The 23355-nt window shown below is 34.8% G+C and overlaps 1 protein-coding gene across 3 annotated transcripts in view; it reads left to right on the forward strand.

Annotated features, from left to right (window-relative positions):
- Positions 1-23355, forward strand: part of PDE10A (phosphodiesterase 10A) — a 339233-nt gene that overhangs the window by 223433 nt on the left and 92445 nt on the right. For all 3 annotated transcript variants that reach the window (XM_011934966.1, XM_011934965.1, XM_011934967.1), the window contains 6 exons: positions 622-671; positions 12181-12321; positions 14092-14247; positions 15677-15727; positions 16800-16858; positions 18429-18480. In XM_011934966.1, coding sequence (XP_011790356.1) covers positions 622-671; positions 12181-12321; positions 14092-14247; positions 15677-15727; positions 16800-16858; positions 18429-18480 — 509 coding nt within the window. The remainder of the gene's footprint in view (positions 1-621; positions 672-12180; positions 12322-14091; positions 14248-15676; positions 15728-16799; positions 16859-18428; positions 18481-23355) is intronic.

A 23355-nucleotide genomic window follows, 5' to 3' on the forward strand; every position in this document is an offset into this window, starting at 1 on the left:
TATTTTACTGATGAGGAAGCTATAGAACAGAGAGGTTAAACATCTTACCCAAAGTGATACAGGTAAAAAGGAGTTAAGTAGGGGGTTAAATTGAGGCAGTCCCTCCAAGACTTACACTGTTAACTGCTATAGTTGCCTTCAGATGGCCCTGAAACAATTTTAGGTAAGTTAAGTTATGTTTGCTTCAGTGACAATTGTAGATGAATACATCGGCTTTTTAGGTTGATACTTAATTAATTTTGGTTAATTAATATTATAAATGTCACTTGTGGTATTTTAGAAACTTTAAAATTTAAGCACAGTTCTCAAATTTTAAAAATATTAAACGATTCTGAATACTTACAGTTCAACAAATATGTTACTATGTAGTACATTGACTGCTGTATGCATTTGAGGATATCATGTCTTAAATTTTATACTCACTGATGAAAAATGTAGAGGATATTTTCATTATGCTATTGAGTAAGACCATAAATGATTTTGTTCCATTTACTGCATGACCATTGATTCTGTTAACAAATCAGTTTGAAAGACTCACATCTGCCTCTCACCGTAGAGAATGCATACATGTTAGATTCTCCCACTGAGCTCAGTTTCTTCCTTTTCTTATTACTTTGGCAGCCACAAAAGCTGATGGATTTGCATTGTATTTCCTTGGAGAGTGCAATAATGTAAGTATCTAAATTTAGATTTTGGTGCTCTAGATAAGAAAATATCATAAGCTCCTTTAAAAAAGTTATAAACAACAGACATTTCATGGTTAAGTATTTTTCATTTAAATTCATTTTGGTTTTAGTTTCTATATTTGGTTGTTACCAGTCAAGAATTTTACTGACATGGCAACATTTAGGCATAAAATCTTCTGTGTGTGTGTGTGTGTATGTGTGTGTGTGTGTGTGTGTATGTGTGTGTGTGTGTGTGTGTTTCCTTTGGTTTGTGGTACCCTCAGTTATAAATAGTGTTTCTAGATTTAGTGTTTTGTATAAAAGTTAATTGGCACTGTGAGCTTGGGTGTTGGAGGGGAATTCCTGTACCCTCTTTACACACAATCTACAGAAAGTTGAACGTTTTCTTGGTGATTTGTAAAGTTTTTGCAGATGACTCTAAAGCTCCTAGGGTGTAGTTCTAGGGCTCTGAGTCTAGATCCCTAAGCTGCCTTACTGTAGTAGGCTCAGGCCAGTCAAGGAATGGGGATTCTCAGCTCTGGCTGTTCCAGTCTTCCGTCGGCAGCCCGGATCCTGTGTTTCTGGTCTAACTTACCTGGAGCACAGTAAAATGCAACATATATAGGCACTTCCAAAAGTATTTCAAGATGTTCAATTACTGGCATTTGATTTTTGATACAGTATTAAAAAGTATACATATTTTAGCACAATTTGAGCCAATAATACTAATATTCATAACTTTAATGTATAAATTCCCTCATAAATTTATTTGACACATTTTTGCTTCACATTTCTTATGTGTTAGGCATTGCTATCTGAGATTTGGAATGTATTTTTGCAATATGCTACATGTATTCTTGAGTAATCAAAAGATGTGTAAAATTATTTACATTATATACAGTGTTACTAGGAATAGAGACAAAAGCATTCTGAGATTTTTAGTAGGACTCTTAAATATAACAGTTTTGCAGAGTGTGAAAATAGTTGCACAAAAATATTTATTGGCTGATTTAATTAACTTACAGCTTATCTTATTCGTTTCCATGGCCATTGTTTTCCCTTGTATTGTAGTAAATTACGCTTGCTACAAAGGCTTATTTAGGACAAAGACATTTTCTTGTTAATTCTTGTATTTCCCAAGCCCCTCTCCTAGTGCCTTTCATATAAACAGTCAGATAAGAATGTTGATTAATTTGCATTACTCAGATATTACTACCACTTCTAAATAAACTATATTTCAGACACTGGTAGTATTCTAAAATGGCTAAGCTACTAAAATAACAAATGGATATTATTTTTTTCTGTGCATTAAAAATTATTTTTAAAATGTCCAAGTTTTTGTTAAAAGTTAGTAATTTCTTTTAGAAAAATATTTTGCAGTTTACCATTATTTTTTAATTGGCTGATATGTGTGGAATGCAGTCTATTGTGGTCCACGTCGCATTACTCCTGAGCCGCCTCCAGCAGTCCCCCGTGTGGCCATGCAGCCGTGCTCACATCCAGCCCCTTACCCTCAGGTGTCTAGTTCAGATCCGGGTGGACATGTGGCCCATGAGGGCCCCGGCAGATTCTTTGCTAAAACCTGTATCTTGGATTCAGCAATTCTAGCCGTTCACCTGAACGAAAGTGGTAACAACCCTGAAGTTGAGGCTGCCTCTACAGGATGCTCTCTTGCCCTGTGGAAAGAGAACAGAGACAGCTGCGGGCAGAGACTGAGAGGTGCAGGCAGCAGGCACCCTGTGGCTGCAGTGGATGGGAGCCCAAAATGCTGACTTTGCAGGGCTTGGATTTAGGTTACAAAACCCATATTCTTAATCACTTGGCTTAAAAATTTTTTTTTTTTTTTTGCTTTATTTGCAGACTTCTCTATACATTGGTCTCAATGAAGTAGTTTCCTCTTATGATTCAGCAAAAAGGTTTTCTATCTACAATATCTAAATTGTAATTTTATGTATCAATTTGAATTATTTCATCTTTACTTGTCTTTTACTTTAGTAACTTAAAGGACTGGTGCAATATCCTCTCAGTTTTATTCTAGCTCCTTATTCTTTTTTTTTTGAGACGGAGTCTCGCTCTGTCGCCCGCGCCGGAGTGCAGTGGCCAGATCTCAGCTCACTGCAAGCTCCGTATTCTGGCTCCTTATTCTAAACTCCTAAGGCCAGTCCATTTACTGGGTATGCTTCTCGCTAGGGGCACTGATTCCCTCTTCCTTCTTTCTTTCCCGCATCTCAGGGACTGAGTCTCTTCTTCAACTTAATATCCCTGTGAACAGCAGGGTGCATAGTGAAATTGTAGCTGTCTCTCAGCTTCCCAAGTCGGATCCCACTGTACACTGTATTTTGCTTTCTCAATGTTATGTATGTCTCCTTCATAGAACATAGCTGAGTCTGTGATTACATGTTTATCTGTGATTTGAGTGGTTATTTGTTTATCTGGCTTTCTTGCTAGAATATCAGCTTTATGGAGACAGATACCTGATCTGCCTGGGAGGATCATTCTTGGGGATAATTACTGTGTTTTGCTCACTCTGTTTTGCCCTTTATGCATTCCACCTAGAGAGCTAAGCCCTTGTTAATTCCTTAACCCAGGGATTTCTGTGGGTAGGAAGAAGACATGGGCTGAGATACCTTAAGTTCATTCAAGTGTTTCTTTAGATGTATCTACATGATTACTACTGTCTTTGTTCTTCATTTCTTCTTGTATCTCGAGTCGTCCCGTTTGGGATCACTTTTCTTCCATCTGAAATACATCCTCCAGAGTTTCCCTCAGCGAGAGTTTGCTGCTGGAAAGCACTCTCAGTTTGTGTTTATGTGAATTTGTCTTTATTTCACCCACTTTCCTGGAATATATCTTTGATAGATAGAGTTCAGGTTGATAAATTATCTCTCTGAATATTGACTAAAATAAAGATACTGTTTTTAAATTTATTTTGGTTTTCATTATAGTTTTTATTTCCTGTGCATATTTTCAAACTTGTCTTTTATTTCTTGAAATACATTAACTATACTTCTTGATGTTCTTTTGAATTTACAGTTTCTTGCGTGTGTTTCATCCAACTCTGACAGATGGTGACTTTTTTGCTTATGTGTTTTATGGTTTTCTTTTTATTTTTCCTTTCTCTGTCTCTTTCCCTCTCTCTTTCCCTCTCTCTCTCTCTCTCTGTAACTGTGAATTCTATTCTTTCATAGGGCTCTTAAATGGATACTCTCAAGGCTTATTAGAAATGCCTTTCTAGTTCCTCTCTTGGAGATAGACAGGCATTTGTTTCTGCTAGTCACTTAAAGTACTACCAATCCAAAACCATTTTAAACTGAATTATCTGGTTGAGATGAATTTTCAGACTACAAAGTAGTATGGCTTCAAGAGTCAAATCCATATGCACAATTGTGACTTCTCAGAGGAGATTCTTATTTTCCCTCCAGTACTAATTTCAAAATAATCTGGCTTCCTTGCAGCCTCTTTGCTGGGGTAAGTGTATTTGTCCTTCAACCGAAGATGAATGTGTGGCCTGTTGCCTGTCTTGGCCCTCTAAAGGGGTCTTGACTTAGACTTCCCTCACAGAAAGGCTATCCACATCACTATCAGCATTTTGTTCACAACCATTCAACAAGTTTTTGGGAAGTTTCAAACTTCCCTTCATCTTCCTGTCTTCTTCTGAGCCCTCCAATTTCCTTTGCTTTTAGCCATTATAGGAGTCCTATGAAGAATTCTTAGACAGAAATTAAATACATTAAAGTAAAACAATAGATATAATGAAAATGAGAAATTATGAGGAATTATTTTTACTAACAAATGTGAAAACCTAGATTAGAAAGAACAGTTTTCAAGGAAAATATAAATTATCCTATTTAATACAAAGGATAATCGAAAACGTATTAGTCCAGTAGCCACGGAGGAGATTGAAGACACTGTTGAAATATTACCTTTCTACAAACCAGTAGGACATGATTCATGTGACTGTTTTTGAGCACCAGTCATTACCAGGCACCACGTTAAACCCGGGGAGACAGTGATGAGCCCAGCCTGGGCTCCTGTACCTACATTGTTCATTTGCTACTGGGGCAGCCCTTTAAGAAGGAGAATTCCTGTGCTCCTTATACTTTTTCAGAACTTGGGGGAAAAAGGAAAATTTCCCAGTAAGTAGTTTAGCATTGAAATAATTTTGGTTGTGGAGTTAGATTGTATGAGTTCTGTTTCACCACTTAATAATTGTGTAATTAATAATTGTGTGACTTGGCAAGATTTAAAGAAAAATTTTTTTTATTATCATTTTTTAAAATTATACTTTAAGTTCTAGGGTACATGTGCACAACGTGCAGGTTTGTTACATATGTGTACATGTGCCATGTTGGTGTGCTGCACCCATTAACTCGTCATTTACATTAGGTATGTCTCCTAATGCTATCTCTCCCCCCTACCCCCACCCCACAATAGAACCCGATGTGTGATGCTCCCCTTCCTGTGTCCAAGTGATCTCATTGTTCATTTCCCACCTATGAGTGAGAACATGCGGTGTTTGGTTTTCTGTTCTTGCGATAGTTTGCTGAGAATGATGGTTTCCAGCTGCATCCATGTCTCTACAAAGGACACGAACTCATCCTTTTTTATGGCTGCATAGTATTCCACGGTGTATATGTGCCACATTTCCTTAATCCAGTCTGCCACTGATGGACATTTGGGTTGATTCCAAGTCTTTGCTATTGTGAATAGTGCCGCAATAAACATACGCACGCATGTGTCTTTATAGCAGCATGACTTATAATCCTTTGGGTATATCCCCAGTAATGGGATGGCTGGGTCAAATGGTATTTCTAGTTCTAGATCCTTGAGGAATCGCCACACTATTTTCCACAATGGTTGAACTAGTTTGCAGTCCCACCAACAGTGTAAAAGTGTTCCTATTTCTCCACATCCTCTCCAGCACCTGTTGTTTCCTGACTTTTTAATGATCACCATTCTAACTGGTGTGAGATGGTATCTCATTGTGGTTTTGATTTGCATTTCTCTGATGGCCAGTGGTGATGAGCATTTTTTCATGTGTCTGTTGGCTGTATGAATGTCTTCTTTTGAGAAGTGTCTGTTCATATCCTTTGCCCGCTTTTTGATGGAGTTGCTTGTTTTTTTCTTGTAAATTTGATTGAGTTCTTTATAGGTTCTGGATATTAGCCCTTTGTCAGATGAGTAGATTGCAAAAATTTTCTCCCATTCTGTAGGTTGCCTGTTCACTCTGATGGTAGTTTCTTTTGCTGTGCAGAAGCTCTTTAATTTAGATCCCATTTGTCAATTTTGGCTTTTGTTGCCGTTGCTTTTGGTGTTTTAGACATGAAGTCCTTGCCCATGGTTTAGAAAGATTCTTAAACTTTCTAAACCTTAATTTACCATTTACCCTCCATTAGTTAAATGTTACACCATAAATGCTGTTTGTTTAACAAACTGTTTAAAACATCTGCTGAGTACCAAAAAACTGTGCTAAATTGCTGAGCAAACAAAAACAAAATTATTTCTGACATCAAAGAATGTATAAGCAGTAGGGGAGATAGAAAAATCAACAACTAGTTACAGCACATGATTTTTATGTGCTAACAGAGGAGCTCAAGGGCTCTGTGACCATGAATGTGATGGGGCTGCAGCACATAAAAACAGATTGGATGCTGAGGAGACAATATTTGAGTGGGGATTTAAGACCTCTCACTTAGTAGATGAGACGGAAAATAAAGGATGTCTTTGGGGCAGAAGAAGCAATTTCTGAGAAATCTGGAGTTAACAAAGAAAACAGTGTATGTTGTATCCTGGCATATAGCAATGTCTGCTATAGACAAAGTGCTCTTGAGATGTTTTTTTGGGAAAAAAATAATTTTTTCATGACTGAATTTTTGCCTAATTCAACTTTTATTGTTTGTATGGCTACACTTAGTTACATGTATAACATGCCTGATAATATTTATCTTTATAGTTTTTCCACTGTTATCTATCAGAGTTGTTTGTGAAAGCTGAAAACCTTATGTACTTTATACCTTAAAATTTTCAATTCAAAAGTAAATTTATTGATAGTTTTATATATATATGTTATTTTAAAAATAATCTTTCCACAATTTACAGGTTTGATGTTAGTTAAGCAGTTGTGTGTTACTTTTATTTACAAACATGAGCAACTAAATGACTCTAGAAGTCCTAGATTCATAGAATGCTAAAGCTAAAAGAGACACTTCCAAATTTTTTAATTTAATCTTTTCATTTTAGGGATGAGGTGGCCAAGGTCTCTTTTATGGGTACGATTATCCGAGTTCACACAGCTAGTCAAAAACTAAAGGCTAGGCTCCCATTCCAAAGTTACTGTGCTTTCTACAAAGAAAAGCTATAGGCTCTTTCCACCCTAACACAATACTTCTTTTAAGAACATAGCTTCCCCCTGCCCTTTTGTTACTTGATTTTTATTACCCACATGCTGGGAAGAACACATTTTCAGTTTTGTACTTGGGATACAATTGAAAAAAATGGAAGAGCAGAAGAATCTTAAGTTTTAGCTTCAATATGTATGCATTAAATATTCACCGGAAATATTGCATTCTTCGTATTCAGAGCTGGTAGTTTATAGTAATTGTTTGCCTTTTTCAAGTGCACAGTGAACTTCAGCAGATTTATTTTTAAGAATTATGCAAACAAAGTTAGTCATCCATATATCAAGTTCCAGGTAAATGTGGGAGCTATTTACTTACGGCCATCTACATAGATCTAAATTTGTTTACTATCCAGTGCCATCTAGTGTCTAAAAGGATAATAGCGTATTGGTAAACCTAAATACCTTGTTTCTAAAATTTAACTGGTTGTGAGTTGAAGTCTCTACATTGAATTGAAGTCTCATGAATAAAGTGATGTTTGAATTGTACATGGAAAGAAAGATGAAGGCAAGTGTTAACCAAGTGAAGTAAACATCTATTTGGCTGATATCAATGAATTGGATTTTTCTATTTTATTAAAATATGGTGTTTTTATAAATTGTATTAGTCTATTCTCTTGTTCATTTTCCACCAAATCAATTTATTTCCCCAAATTGACATTTTTATAATTTGAATGTTTTAAATTCCTTTATTGAACCAACCTATTGATTATGACTTGTGCACCCAATCTTTTCTAGTTTAAATTATCTCTTTAGAAATAGATACAAAAATTTGCTGTTACCACAAAATATTAGCTACCTTCTAATGAGTTTCTTAGAAAAATTTAAAAGCTGATTCCTCCCCTAGAACTTCCTGGACTCTGATAGGATTGATTTTCTCCTCTTTGGGTAATTTCATTGATGCTAGTTGAGAAGTGGAGGGACTAGTGGTCACCTTCACCTCTAGAACTCTCAAATGCTAAAGAGCTGCAGCAGCCTTTGGTCAAGTAGATATCCTGAAGGCAGTTACTTTCTTCTCTGGAAACGATAGCGGTGGCTACTGTTTGAAACTTTAAAGTTTTTCCTTATTTTTTAGTTGTGGTTTTTATTTCTGGCCTCTAAAAGATGCTTGTTCTAATTACAGTTTTCATATATTTATACAATAGTAGAGCAGGAGTTAATCGTAGAGACCCAGTTCAACTCTGGATATTATAGATAAATTTGATATTGTAAATATGTGGATAAGAGGCTTAATACTTCTTAAAATAATGTCTGGTGTTTTTATTCATCCTTCTATGAAAATAGTGAGCATAAGGTTTTTTATGTTATTAATCTGAATATCCCAGTTAAATCTTTAAGTCAGCAATTATATTGATTTTGAAAAATGAAGTCCCTATTTCCTGTGTAAATGTCTTTAGAACTTATTTACATTAATCTTTTATTAATGATTAATGCATTCTTGTAGATACTTCACCAATGAGAAATGCAAAGTGTATATCTTTTTTGTTTGTTTGTTTTTTTGTTTTTAAGCAGGATCTCAGTCTGTCACCCAGGCTGGAGTATAGTAGCACAATCTTAGCTCACTGTAACCTCAAACTTCTGGCTTCAAGTGATCCTCCCACCTCGGCCTCCTGAGTAGCTAGTGCTACAGGCATGCACCACCTCACCCAGCTAATTTTTTTATTTTTTGTAGAGGTGGGGTCTCACTATGTTGCCCAGGCTGATCTTGAACTCCTAGTCTCAAGCCATCCTCCTACCACAGCCTCCAAAAGCCCTGGGATTATAAGGATGAGTCACTGTGCCCAGGCCAAAGTGTATAGCTTATAAAATAAATCATGATTATTTTGAAATACTAAGAACTAAGTCAGGATTTGCCTTGCCAAATCACAACATGTACTGTAAACTTTTTATAATAATTAAAACTGTGGTCTACAAGTAAACCCAATGATACAGAATTGGGAATTCAGAAACAGATCCAAGTATATTTAAGGATAGGTGGGGCACAGTGACTCACGCCTGTAATCCCAGCACTTTGGGAGGCTAATGTGGGGTGGATCACCTGAGGTCGGGAGTCTGAGACCAGCCTGACCAACATGGAGAAATCCCATCTCTACTAAAAATACATAATTAGCCAGGTGTGATAGCATATGCCTGTAATCCCAGCTACTCAGGAGGCTGAGGCAGGAGAATCGCTTGAACCCAGGAGGCAGAGGTTGCAGTGAGCCAAGACTGCACCATTGCACTCCAACCTGGGCAACAAAAGCAAAACTCTGTCTCAAAAAAATTAAAAATTAAAAATTAAAGTATATTTGAGGATGAAGTGTATGATGAAGGTGGCAGTTCACTCAGTGGGAAAATGATGATTCAGTCCATGACCTCCTACTTGACAATATCTGTGGAGTAAAAGGAGTTTGAATTAACTTTTCCCTAGCCCTGAATATCTGTAAAATTCAACCTCTATTTTAGAGGTTCATTATTGACTTTTTATATTTGTAACAGGTAGCTACCTATCAATGCATTCAACTACAAAAATCAGTTAAAAAAATACTTCTGCAAAACATGTGATTCCAACCAGTGACTGATTCTCAATTAGAAATGAATGTTAAAAAGGGAACTTCTGCAGGTAAATTGTTTGGAGGCAAACAAAACAAAAACCACAGAGTAGGGAACCACTAATATAAAGGGGGGAAAGTGGAGCCGTGAAAACATGTCAGAAACAAGTGTGTGTTGTGAGGTTAGGCTTCATTTTCCCTTCTGTTGGAGTTTTTGGCCTTCATATTGCAATGTATTCAATGTTTTGTTAGCATTTATCATCAGCTCTCATTGGAAACATTTCTGTTTGATTAATGTGAACAAAAATCGCGAGCTAATTAGGAAAACAAGTATGAAGCTTCCACTATAAAGTATTAGTCAATTTTTGATAATTATTTTTTAACTACATAGAGAAGGTTTTCATATTCTAGCAAGTAGTTAAAAGACTTCTAAACCTTTTATTTTCAGCAAACTTAATAGATAGAAGAGCTTTCCATACACTCTTGGGTACAGTATTTGCTTATCTGTTACTTGTGTGTCATATGAAACCTCCACAGAAGCAATACATATTTTATAATACTGAATATATGATCATCTAATAATGTAGGAATGTATATGATAGTCCGTTATTATTGGATTATGAAGCTACATATAACTTGAACATGTGATTAAATTCAGCCTTAAAGGGCCTATGGCTAAGTCATAAAAAAAAGATGTGTGTTTTACCTTTTCAGACAAACAACTGCAGCCAAAAGCTATGACTCCCTCCGCACCCCCCACAAAAATTCACAATTCAGAGCTACTGTTGGAAGCTTGCTCCGGAGTTCACCTTCTGTTTTCGTTATGACATGTTCTTCTTTAAGAGTCATCTAAACCACTCAGTTCAATTTACGTTCACTTCCTGCAGTTCTGTCTTTGGTACAGAAAAGGCACAGTTGCTTCCTTATAGTTTGAGAAAATCATTGTCAATTCTAATTTTTCTTCATTCTAAATATACCACTTTTTAAATTTTTTTTCTTGCGTTTATCTCCTTTTTGTTCTTGAATTACCTTTCTACTCTTTCTGTCTTAAGAAAGGGTGACAAACTGAATTGTGTTTGGACAATGATAGATATTCAATCTAATGAGAGTCTTACTCTATGCCATGTGTATATTGGTGCCTAATGTAGTTACAGTAACTAGAAAATGGTTTTTCTAGCCCTTTAAAGAATAACTAAGTTACAACTGTCATTCATCATATATGAAAATTTTAATCCAGAAGTATAAACTTTCTATTTGAACCTATAAATAGCTTCATTCTTTTCAAAATAATTACTTAAAATAAATTTTTCACATGCATTGTACTTAACAGCAAATATGACTTAAGCACAACCCTATGTAGGTATACTTGGAAATGCAGGTATTTTGAACTTAACTTCTAATCATTTATACTTGTTATTAATTTAAAGCACCCAGGATTAAAGCAAAGCCTTGCTTTCCTCTCCCTTCCTCCTTGTTCATTAAACCAAGTTTATGGGATTTCTTAAATCAAGTTAATGGGGTTCATTCTCTTTTGATTTTAACATGTTGAAAGAAAGAGTTCTGTAATTTCACAAAGCTTAAAAACCACTTACCTGATAAGTTAATAAATATATCTGTCTCATCCTTAGAGCTACCTTCATAATAACAAGTATTGTAGAAAGGTGCTTAGGTTCAGAGGGCTGTCTAATACTTACTGCTTCAAATTGTCTTCGTTCTTAGGTAGAGTAATCCAACATAAGATAAAAATAAAGTGAAGTCTGTGGGAAATTTACCTCAACCTTAGTATTTTCAAATTTTGTAGATAATCGTAATACAATTATGTCAAAACATTGCCCCCAATTTCTACGTGATTTAAGTAGCAATTCTTATTTAGTAGAAAGTAGTTTTAACATATGTTTGGATTTCATCAAAATAACTGATTCTATTTTTTAAAAACGATTTATTTTAAAATAGTTTCAGGACATTACCTTCCCACCCAGTCATTTGAAAGGGGAAGGATCACTCAGATTTTGTCAAGAGTTTTGCTCAGAGAAGAGCAAATTTTTCATCTAGAGTATTCTGAATCTGCAGTCTTATAAGCTAGCCATCGAAATAATGTGAGTGAGTCTTATAAAGAGAAGGTTCTGAGAAGGGAAGATTTCTAATGAAAATGAAGAATGTAACCAAATCACTTGACTTGCAGCTACTGATTCTATCTTCAGGTAACATGTATCAAGTCTGTAGGGAGGCTGGACCCTGTGTGTGTTTGTGGTCTGATAGAATCTTGATCCCAATGATGGGAGGCGTTTTTTCTGATTTCATTTTTTTCTATGTATCAAAATAGGAGGCTATTTGACGAGTGTTTCTTTGCCTGTACATTCATTTAAGTTTTAAATTTGAGTTTGCACTTTTTTGTGAATTGGAAATGTGAGATAGTTTCACTTTAGATACTCTGGTTTGATCATGGCAAAGCACCTTTCCTCATTTTATGACTGTCCTTTTAATTGACTCACAGATTTATTATGACTATTGAGTAAGATTCACGTGTGTCTTTTTGTACTATGCATATGCACAGGAAAGTCTGTAAAACATCTTTTCTTCTCCCTAGAGCCTGTGCGTATTCACACCACCTGGGATGAAGGAAGGAAAACCGCGCCTCATCCCTGCTGGGCCCATCACTCAGGGCACCACCATCTCTGCTTATGTGGCCAAGTCCAGGAAAACATTGCTAGTAGAAGATATCCTTGGAGTAAGTGGCTTTTCGACTCTTTGTGATCTTTTTAACCTAAAGTGTTTAAGAAAGACGGCCTATCATTTTCATGTTATGATTTAAACGGTTTCATTTTAAAAAGCTTTAAAGCTAGTTACAGCTCAGTGTATTGATGTGTAAGTTAATTTTTTATACTCAGAACATTCCCTTTACCAACTAAGAGCTAAATTTGCACAGTTCTTATTTCAACACATGCCAGTACAGTTAAACACAAAAATACCGTGTATATTTATATGAATGTAAACTAAATGATTACTGTTTTATGTTTCATATTTTGCTAGGATGCGTATGAATGAGTTAGCTATTGCTGTGTGACAAACCACCTCAAATTTCAGTGGTATCCTACAGTAGCCACATGTTATTTCTTATGAATCTAAGGACTGGGTTATTCTGCTGATCTGGACTGCTGTCAGTTGGGCTTGCCTATGTGTCTGAGGTCAGCTGGCCATCAGTTAGGTGCTGGCTGGCCTCTTATGCCCTCTGCTTTCCCTGTGCCTCTCATCCCCTTCCAGTAAGGCTATCCTGGCTTGTTTTTGTGATGGTAGCAGGAGTCTGAAAGAAGTAGTGGGAAAGATACAAGTGAGTTTTCAAGTCTCTGCTTACATCAAATTTACTACCCTCCCATTAACCAGAGCAAATCACATGGACAGGCCCAAACTCGGTATTGATCCCTATCAAAGGACATAGGTACAGAGAAACTAGACAAGGTGGAGCCCTCAGTCTAGTCTTCCACAGTACATGTGGACATTTTAATGAAATTTTATGACATGGAATATAGACTTTAAAGGTAACAAGTGTACAGTTGTAAAAAAAAGTTGCTCTAAGTGCTAGTAGGAGCCGTGAATCCTCGGTTTTAATTTTGGTTTTTCCACCATTGTTTGTATGACCTTGAATAAACTGGGTAGCTAGAGGAAGGAAGGAAGAGACAGAAGGAGAGAAGGGAAAGAAGGGAGGGAAGGAGAGAAGGAGAGAGGAGGGCCCATGCTACACAACTTCTCATTTGAAAATGTTCTATTGTGTATGTACGTTTTCAAAAGATCTGTAAATTACAAGTACAGAGTTATACTATTTCATGAAGTTCTAATTCATCCTGATAGCTTCTTACAGACAGTAGAATTTGAATAAATAGAATTGGTGCTTTTGACATTAATTCATTCAATTTCCCTGTACTTCCTTTGAGTAACTTTACTAAGCTATAAAATTATTAAAAATCAAAGAACCAATTTCATTTCTTATGATAAATAATTGATCATTATTAGATGATTTGAATACTTAATATAGGCCTTTGAGATTCAATTAGAATGACTGTTGTTAACATACACTTTTGTGTTACTCTAGGCTTAAAAGTAGAAAAAAGTTTATATATAATTTTCTTCACATGGTGTTTACGTTTGGAGTAATTTTCTCTGCGGCATTGTACCTGTAAACACCCTGAGACTGTTCTGGCACATAGAAGATGATGTCAGCATTTATGATTATTTTTATTATATGAAATTAACTTTCATCATTCATTCAATGTATACTGCATGAGGATAAAGAAATGTTAAAGCAATATTTGGGTATAAGTTCCATGAAAAAGTAAGCATTTCCTTACATAAGATTTATGGTGGCTATCATCATTTAGTTTTCCTTTGAAAAGTACTGCTTATTATTGATTACAAGTATCATGGCAATTTCTGATGGAAATAAGAATCATAACTTAATGATCATTTCACTGAATTTATGTCTTTTTCTCTTTTTGTTTTTCAGGATGAACGATTTCCAAGAGGTACTGGACTGGAATCAGGGACTCGTATCCAGTCTGTTCTTTGCTTACCGATTGTCACTGCAATTGGTGACTTGATTGGTATTCTTGAGCTGTATCGGCACTGGGGCAAAGAAGCCTTCTGTCTTAGTCACCAGGAGGTGAGCTCTTTAAAGGCTCGCTGCCTGTTAGAATTTGTAGTTGTACCTCGCTCACTGAAAGTGCTTGTTAGTATTGCTAAGTAATACTAAACTGAAAATACATGAATGAATATTTAAAATCACAATTTGCTTAACAGTGTTTTGATACTAATAATGATGATTTTAAAACCTGTTTCTGTTTAGAGAGGAAACTGGTTACATAAGAAATATGGTCCTTTTGTTAAGTAAAATCCAGTATAACAATAAAAGGTATGCTGTACCGTATTCTGAGTCATAGAAAGTAGTAGAATGACCTTTGAGATTTTTCACACTCTGGTTGTCTTTATATTTTCTTTAAAATGTCTTTTTCTTAGCTTGTGTCCTGAATAAAAGGCTCTAGTGTCAAATACATTTGCATTCCATTCACTATCCACTGAATTGGCTCATTAATACTAAAAGCAAATATTAACATGATATTTATCACATCCAGTATGAACCAATTCCCTTCAGTGGCCTAACTCCTGTCCACTTGCCTGAATGAACCCATCTCCTGCTACCCCACCTGTCCCTCACTCACTCCAGCCATGCTGGATCCTCAGGCAAGGCTGACAGGCTACTACTCAGGCCTTTGCATTTTTCCTTCTCTCTACTTATCCCCCTCACAGCCACATCCTTTGGAATTTCCTCAAATATTGCCTTCTCTATAAAGCCCTCCCTGAAAACTTCATGTACATTTGAATGGCTCCTATCCAGTATTTCTTTCCCTCTACCTTTTACTCTGTAGCACCTGTCACCATCTAATATATTATATGCTATACTTATTTCCTTTCTTGTCCTTCTCCCTAAAGTACACTGAAAGCTACTCCATTTCTGTTATTTCTGTTATTTACTGCAGTATCTCCAGCACCTAGAGTGCCTGGTACATAATAGACACTCATGAATATTTGTTGAATGAGTGAATAATAAAAGTAGAATAGCTAGTAATTTTGAGGAACTTGTTAGCTGGTGTATATATATATATGTGTATATATATATAATATATATATTTGATTTTTATGTTTTAGGAATATTTCATTATTTAAAGTGGTCATTAGATTACTTTTCAATAGCATTTTTGTTAAACTGAAAAATAATAATTTTGTTAAAATCATTGGGCTACAACTCTCTTAACAATCAGTTTGTTTTCCATTTTATTCAAAATTAAGATGAACAAGAGAACATTAAAGTCAATTAAATAGAAGGGGAAAAATATAAAAGAAAAACCTTGTAAATATTTGGTGCTTTGTGTTTGGAAAATGTTCAAAAGCTCAGTGATCTCAGAAAATTCTTCATACACATGTATGCCCCAGTCCTTTGTTGAGATGACTACATGTGACTGATAAAAACTTGTTATATACATATGTAAAATACATATTATTACTTACAGGTATGTATTTCTAATTTTTTTTAGGTTGCAACAGCAAATCTTGCCTGGGCTTCAGTAGCAATACATCAGGTGCAGGTGAGTCTTTGGGGTGTTTTTACAGGGGCTTCCTAAGGGAGAAGAGTGTTTTTAGAACACAGCATTGAAGAGTGGAGTAGAGGTTAGGTCACCTAATGCCTTATTTTCGGATATTACAATATTCTGTTATTTCTAGAAATTTTAATTTAATCAGTTATATTTACTTACTCCGTGCCTTAAATATTCTGCAATTATATGTGTGTGCATCCACATATATATATGTATAATGCACATGCACACACACACACACATATATATATGTATTTGTGCAATAAATGGCATATGTCCTGCTGAAAATCTAGGAATAATCTTCTACTGGAGTTGCATTGATATTTTTATGATTCCATTTCTTAAGTTAAATTTTCCTCTAGGTGGTCTATGAAACATTCTCACTTTAAGATATCTGGTTCTTTTGAAGATATTATCTAATTTAAAACTGACAAACCACTTAGAGTTTTACTGGTGGTTAGACTTTAAAGTTCAAGAACATGGTAGCAGTATAGCATTCTTTGTATCTTCTTCCTCTCTCTTTTAATTTTTTTGGTGGTGGTTTTATTTTTCTACTTCTGTTTCAGCAAATTGAGGTTGATGAGGGAGGAGCTGTATGCTAGGAAGAAAAATCGAGCTGTAGTATAATAGAACGAGTGGAAAGGACTCTTGAATTATCAAGTGTAGGTGGAACATGTGCTCAACTACAGTTTTTAGAAGTACAGTGTAAAGTAGTTCGAAAGAGGGACTTGGGTAGACTACCCAGACCTGAATGCTGCTTCTATCACTTATTAATTCTGAAGCCTCAGTAAGGTTTTTAACATCTTTATAACTCCATTATGAAATGTAACTTCCAAACCTATAATGTTTTGTGGTGCTTGAAACAATAAATATAAAGTGCTCAGAACAATGCTTAGCACATTTAAATATTCAGTAAATATTAATGGTTATTGATATTATTATTACATTATAATCCAAGTGATTGTGTTAGGCCTTCTTTCAATAAATAAGGTAATTCGTATTCTGGAAGTTTTATTTTTGAATAAGCAGAAATCTCTTATAATTGTAGCTATTATTTTGGTAGGTATGCAGAGGCCTTGCCAAACAGACTGAATTGAATGACTTTCTACTCGACGTATCAAAGTAAGTGTTCGTTTCTAGGGATGTAGTAGCTCATATTAATCAATGGTTTAAATTAAGGGCAGCCTGTGGCAGAAATAGACTATCGTCTATTGCAGCTGATAACTGAAGATCCATCTTCACGAGTAGTCTGGGAAGAACAGTTAATCATATTGTGGACTGTAGAGTTACATTCTCATTCACGTTCACTCTAAAGTGAAGGATTGCAGATATATATGTGATTATCTTAATTTTCAATTTTGATGTATATTTTCTAAATAGACTCTCTTAGAATATGTTAAAGACACTAAATATCTCTATTTTTGCAGGAGAATACTGGCTCCAGTGGGAGGGAAAATGTTCTGGTTTATTTTTTTACAAAAAGTCCTAATTGGTTTTTCTAACAATGTCAGGAAGTTAAACATTATTATTATTATTATTTAATTTTTCCCAGGTATAGTATCTCAGTTATCATTTCCGAGAAAATGTTCTGTTTCCCTGATTTGGCCTAGAAAAACTCCCTTTGACTGGCAGTGGAAGCAATTATATAATAGATATTTATTAAATCACGTATTTTTATTGCTTTTATTTACTACAGGGGACATCGTCTATGTATCTGACTCATATAATTAATCACTGAAATCTAAAATATGCCCCAGGACATGGTAACTTTAGGGTCATGTCCTCCTACAAGTTTACTAAAGTAATAATGTAGTTTTTCCTCTGTGGCCTCCAGCAGCAATGATGACATGTTATGTCTCACATGTCACTGTAAATGCACCTAACAGTTTACCCGTCAGTAATTATTATTGATCCTCATTAATTAGTTTGAAGTTACTAGTTTATGTTACAGTTAGTTTTTGAAATAATAAAATTAAAGAAGTATGAGACTGAAAAAGCTCTCTTTGGATACCTAAGCCAACTAGGTAAAGCACTACCTAGCCAGTGGAGTCTATCTTAAGAGTCCTTCTTTACATTTTCCATATATTACATGCATATTGATGTACATTTTTTCAGGTTTACATTTTATTATATGCACTATTTGCCTCTGAAACATTTACTTGCTGTTCGTAACAATGAATATAGACTATATATATAAAGTCCTTAGATCCTTAGCATTACTTGTATGCTGACATTTCTTCTCAAGTGAATTACGTTACTTTCTCAGTATACTTTAAGTACTAACTTTCTCCAGTTTTCAGTGATAATTTAACGATTGATGAGATTTAGCACATTTAAATATTTTTATTTTAGATCAGCATTATTAATGAAAATTTTAAATATGGTAGATGCAATTTTATTTCTGCATACTTTGTTAAATGCAACACACTTTCTACACTGATGCTTGCCAATAAAATAAATACTGATTGCATTCTCTGGAATTATAGAGCCCTCACTCTAAGGTCAATGATCAAGTTTCATTTATCTCTTTAAAATAATATTACAATACTGATTTTTTTTACCAAAACACAAAAATCAAATGATATTTATGTTTTTTATTTAAATGTAGACAAAACCAAGAAATGTATTCAAAGTGTAATATGTACTGTGATCTAATAAAATTATTTACAGGACTTTTGTTTCTTTTTTTCAGAACATATTTTGATAACATAGTTGCAATAGATTCTCTACTTGAACACATAATGGTAGGTTGTTTTTGTTCTGAGTATGATTTTATTTAACCCTTAGACCCATGGTGCTAATATATGGCATAACATTTACACTTTTTTATCCACAGGCACTTTTAATATTATGAAAATGCAGTGCTTAGGAATTCACCTTGATCTGTTTATCACTTCTTTTAGTTTTGGGGGAGTAAGTTTGAATAACGTTTTTCAAAAGCTCAGAGCTTTTCTTTATTAATGGAGAGCCATGCTTAGAAAAGACATTTGGTTTCTTTTTATATTCTTCAAAACACCTCTTATATATGGGATATGTTAGGAATTCTCAATTGATTTTTTCCTGATCTTCAAGTTCATTCTGCTTAGTTCTAGTCTTAATTGTTCCTCTCTCTTAAATGGCTATCAGGCACTTTTGAGCCGAAAGCGGTATGACGTAGAGTTATAGGCATATTTCCATGTGCTACTGAGTACTTTTAGGTCTCTAGTGAGGCTTCTTTCAGAAGTGGCTTCTAGTTCTCAGAATGTGTGGGTGTATACCATGGATGCCCAGGCTTTCTTGGTACCATTTGTGCCCTGTTACGTGCTTTAATAAATGCTCTTTCTCCTCCTCATTTTTCTGGTCCATCTCAAAATACAGTACCCTTCTGCAATAAAGAGTTTTCTCATCTAGAGATTTTATGTTGCATACTGATAAGATTTTTTTTTTATTTGACAGTAAAAGACAAGTATGAAGTGTGCTTTGTGCAACGTCTTGTAGAGACAGGAAGTTTACTAAGGGTAATTAGAGAATAACACAGGTTATTAACTTCAGCACGTTCTTTCTGTGATAAGTTATTTCTGTAGTTTTATCTAGACAAAAATAAGATAATTGTATGTTAAAATAACTTCTCTTGTTATGAAACAACTGAAAGAATTTGTAAATCAGTGAATACCTTTAAGAAAAATGTAAAGTTATAATGTAGACTGACCGAGCTTATACTAGGGTTGCAAGAAGCACTTATCGCTTGTTCTTTGTATTATTACTATTTTCTTTTAAAAACAGCTTTATTGAAGTGTAATTTACGTACTATACAGCTCATCCATTTAAAGTGTTCGATTCAGTGGTTTTTAGTATAATCATGGATATGTGCAACTATCATCAGTCAATTTTAGAACATTTTCATTAACTCGTAAAGCAACTTGGATACCCTTTTTAGCTATTATCGCCTTAGCTTATCACTTCCTTACACCCCTATTTCCCCTTGCCTCACCAGCCCTAAGCAACCATTGTCTACTCTCTTTCTCCGTGGGTTTACCAATTCTGGGCATTCTGTCTGAAAAGAATCATATAATATGTAGCCTTTTGTGCCTGGCGTCTTTCACCTAGCATACTGTTTTCAAAATTACATACTGTGCATGTGTCAGTACCTCATTCATTTTTATGACCAAATAATATTCCATTTTTTGGATATACGTACCACATTTTAAAAATCCATTCATCAGTTGATAGACATTTGGGTTGTTGCCACATCTTAGCTCTTGTACCTAGTGCTACTGTGAACATTCTTCTACAGGTTTTGGTTTGAATGCCTGTTTTCTATGGTTTGGGGTATATATCTCGGAGTGGAATTGCTGGGTCATATAATAGTTCTGTGTTTCACTTTTTGAAGAACTGTCAAACTTTCTATGGCAGTTGCACCACTTTTCATTCCCAACAGCTGTACACAAGGGTTCTGATTTCTCCACATCCTCACCAACGCTTGTTATTATCTGACTTCTTATAATGGGTGTAAACTGCTATCTCAGTGTGGTTTTGATTAGTATTTCTCTAGCGACTAATGATGTTGAGTATCTTTTCTTGTGTTTATTGGCCGCATGTATGTTGTCTTAGGAGAGATGTCTATTCAGAGCCATTGACCACTTTTTATCATTGGCTACTTAGGATTTCTTTGTATATTCTAGCTATAACTCCCTTGTCTCATAATTGCTTTGCTAATATTTTCTCCCATTTTGGTAGGTTGCCTTTTCACTTTCTTGATAGTGTCTTTTGAGGCACAAAGATTTTGGTGAAATCCAGTTTAGATATTTTTTTCTTTTGCTGTTTATGCTTTTAGTTTTATATCTAAGCCAAATCAGAGATCATGCAAATTTACTTAGATATTTTCTTCTAAGAGTTGTAGGGTTTTTAACTCCTATATTTAGGTCTTTGATCTGTTTTGAGTTAGTTTTATATATGATGTTTGGTAAAGGTCCAGTTTCATTCATTTCCATGTAGCTATCAAGTTTTCCCCAGCACATCAGTTGAACATAAAATGTGATTTTATTTCTGGACTCTTGATGCTATTCTGTTGCTCTATATTTCTGTGGTAATGCCAGTACACTTTCTTGATTACTGTGGTTTTGTAGTAACTTTTGAAATTAGGAAGTGTGAGTTCCCCAACTTTTCAAGATTCTTTTAGCTCTTCTGGGTACCTAACAAATACATTTAAATTTTAGAAGTAGCAGGTCAATTTCTACAAAGAGATCAGGTGGAATGCTAATAGGAATTATGCTGAATCTGTAGAACAATTTGAAGTATTGCCATCTTAACAACTGGAAGACAATTAAGTCTTCTAAAACATGAACATGAGGTATTTTTCCATTTATCTAGATCTTAATTTTTTTCAACAGTGTTTTGTGGTTTTGGAGAATAAGTATTGCTTTTATTTTGGCCAATTTATTCCTAAGTATTTTATTTTTAATGCTATTATAAATGGAATTGTTTTCTTAATTTTATTTTTTGATTTTATACTGAAACAACATTGGTTTTTATATATTGATTATGTATCCTGCAAGCTTGATGAACTCATGTATTAGTTCCTATAGTTTCTTAGTTTCTTAGTGGATATATATAGATATATATCCAGTTGGAGACAGTTTTACTCCTTACTTTCTATTCCAGGTTGTTTTATTTCTTTTTCTGGCATGATTGCCCTGGCTAGAACCTATAGCACAATACTGAAAAGAAGTGGCAAGTGTGGACCTTCTTATCTCATTCTGATCTCAAGGGAGAAGCATTTAGTTTTTTGCCATCAAATATGATGTTATTTGTGGCTTTTTCATAGGTGGCCTTTGTCAGGTTGATGAAATTCCCTTGTTCCTAGTTTATTGAGTGTTTTTATCACACAAGTGTGTTACATTTTGTCAAATAATTTTTGTGCATCAGTGTAGATGATCATATGGTTTTTATTTTTAATTCTATTGATAGTGTATATTACATCAATTGATTGTTTTATGTTAAAGTAGCCTTGCACTCCTGTGATGAATCTCAGTTCATTATGTTGTGTAATTTATATGGGAATTGCCTTAAATTTATAGAAAACTTGATATCTTCAGCATATGGAGTCTTCCTAGCCAAGGACATTTTCTTATTTTCAGTTTTTTTTTTTTTGAAAAATATTTCTTGAGTGAATGTATTGATTATGGTCCCCCATAGTTAACTTATTTTTCCAGTTTATAGTCTTTAGTTTTTAAGATAGACAGTGATTTATAATGCACAATAGTAGAAGTTCTAGTGGTTCTTCTTTTCCAGTTTGTACGGTACTTATTTATTTGTGTCTGTTAATGTATTAGCTGCAACCTAATGAACACTGTTGAATGGAAGCAATAGAAATCAACAAGGGGATATATTGATTTTTCTTGACATGTGTACCTCCCACATTTCATTGGAAGCAACATAAATCAACAAGGGGATATATTGATTTTTCTTGATGTGTGTACCTCTCACATTTCATTGCTATGTATATTTGCTGTGGATCCACAGCAGATATAATTTATCAATTTTAAAACATTTTCTTCTATTCCTAATTTTCCGTGAGTTTGCATCTGATTTGGTGTTGGGTATTATCAAATTTTGATAAGCTATTTAAAAATGATTGGAGTAGACACCTGTATTACTACTCAATGTTGAGCCACTCTTACATTCCTGGTATAAAGGCTATTCAATTGTAATGTTTTCTTTATTCCTGGATTGGGTGTTAATATTTATTTCCAAGTTTTGCATCTATATTTATTCATCAGATTGCTCAATGTTTCTTTGTTTCTATCCTTGGGTTGTATCGGTATTGGGTTATGCTACGCTTATAAAATGAGCTAAGAAATGTTCTGTTATTTTCTATGCACTAAAGTGGTTTAAGTATACGTATTATTTGTTCCCTTAATGTTTGATACCAATGTTTGTTCCCTTATTGTTCCCTTAATGTTTGATACAAATCAGCCAATAAGACACCAAGATAATAAATGAAGCACATTTGTTTCCTTAATTTTTACTCTTCTTATCCACTACCCTTACATAGTTTTAGATATATAAATACTTTTATATATTTCATGTTTCTTAAATTAATTTTTCATGATGCGTATAATTTCTTAGACCCCCATTGGGGTCTTATTAGGGGTAGATCTCTGATTCTCTTTTCAGTTTCTTATATGACATTAGATCCTTCAAGTTTTCATTCACCCTTTTCTGCTATAATGTTTTTTGGGAAATCTGTATAGTCTTATAATACATAGTAACTGGAGTTATCAAATGGTGAGCAAAACCCTTCACAGCCTCTGACCTCATTGATCTTTTAGTCTGTGGGGAGACAGACATGAGCCATCTATGAAACTACAGTCAGAGTCAGGCCTATAAAGGAGCTAACAGTGCTCTGAAAGTCATGATGGGATCTAGTGTAGCTGGGGAGGCTGTGGCAAGCTTTCCTGATACTGTGACTTTGGTCTGGTGGTTGTGTGGAAGTTACACAGGCAAAGAGGAAAGAGGATTCTACTTTAGGCGATGGGGGAACAGTGAGCTTCTGCACAGCAAAAGAAACTACCATCAGAGTGAACAGGCAACCTACAGAATGGGAGAAAATTTTTGCAATCTACTCATCTGACAAAGGG

Source organism: Colobus angolensis, unplaced genomic scaffold (assembly GCF_000951035.1).
Source record: "Colobus angolensis palliatus isolate OR3802 unplaced genomic scaffold, Cang.pa_1.0 Scaffold14, whole genome shotgun sequence".
Lineage (NCBI taxonomy): Eukaryota > Metazoa > Chordata > Mammalia > Primates > Cercopithecidae > Colobus > Colobus angolensis.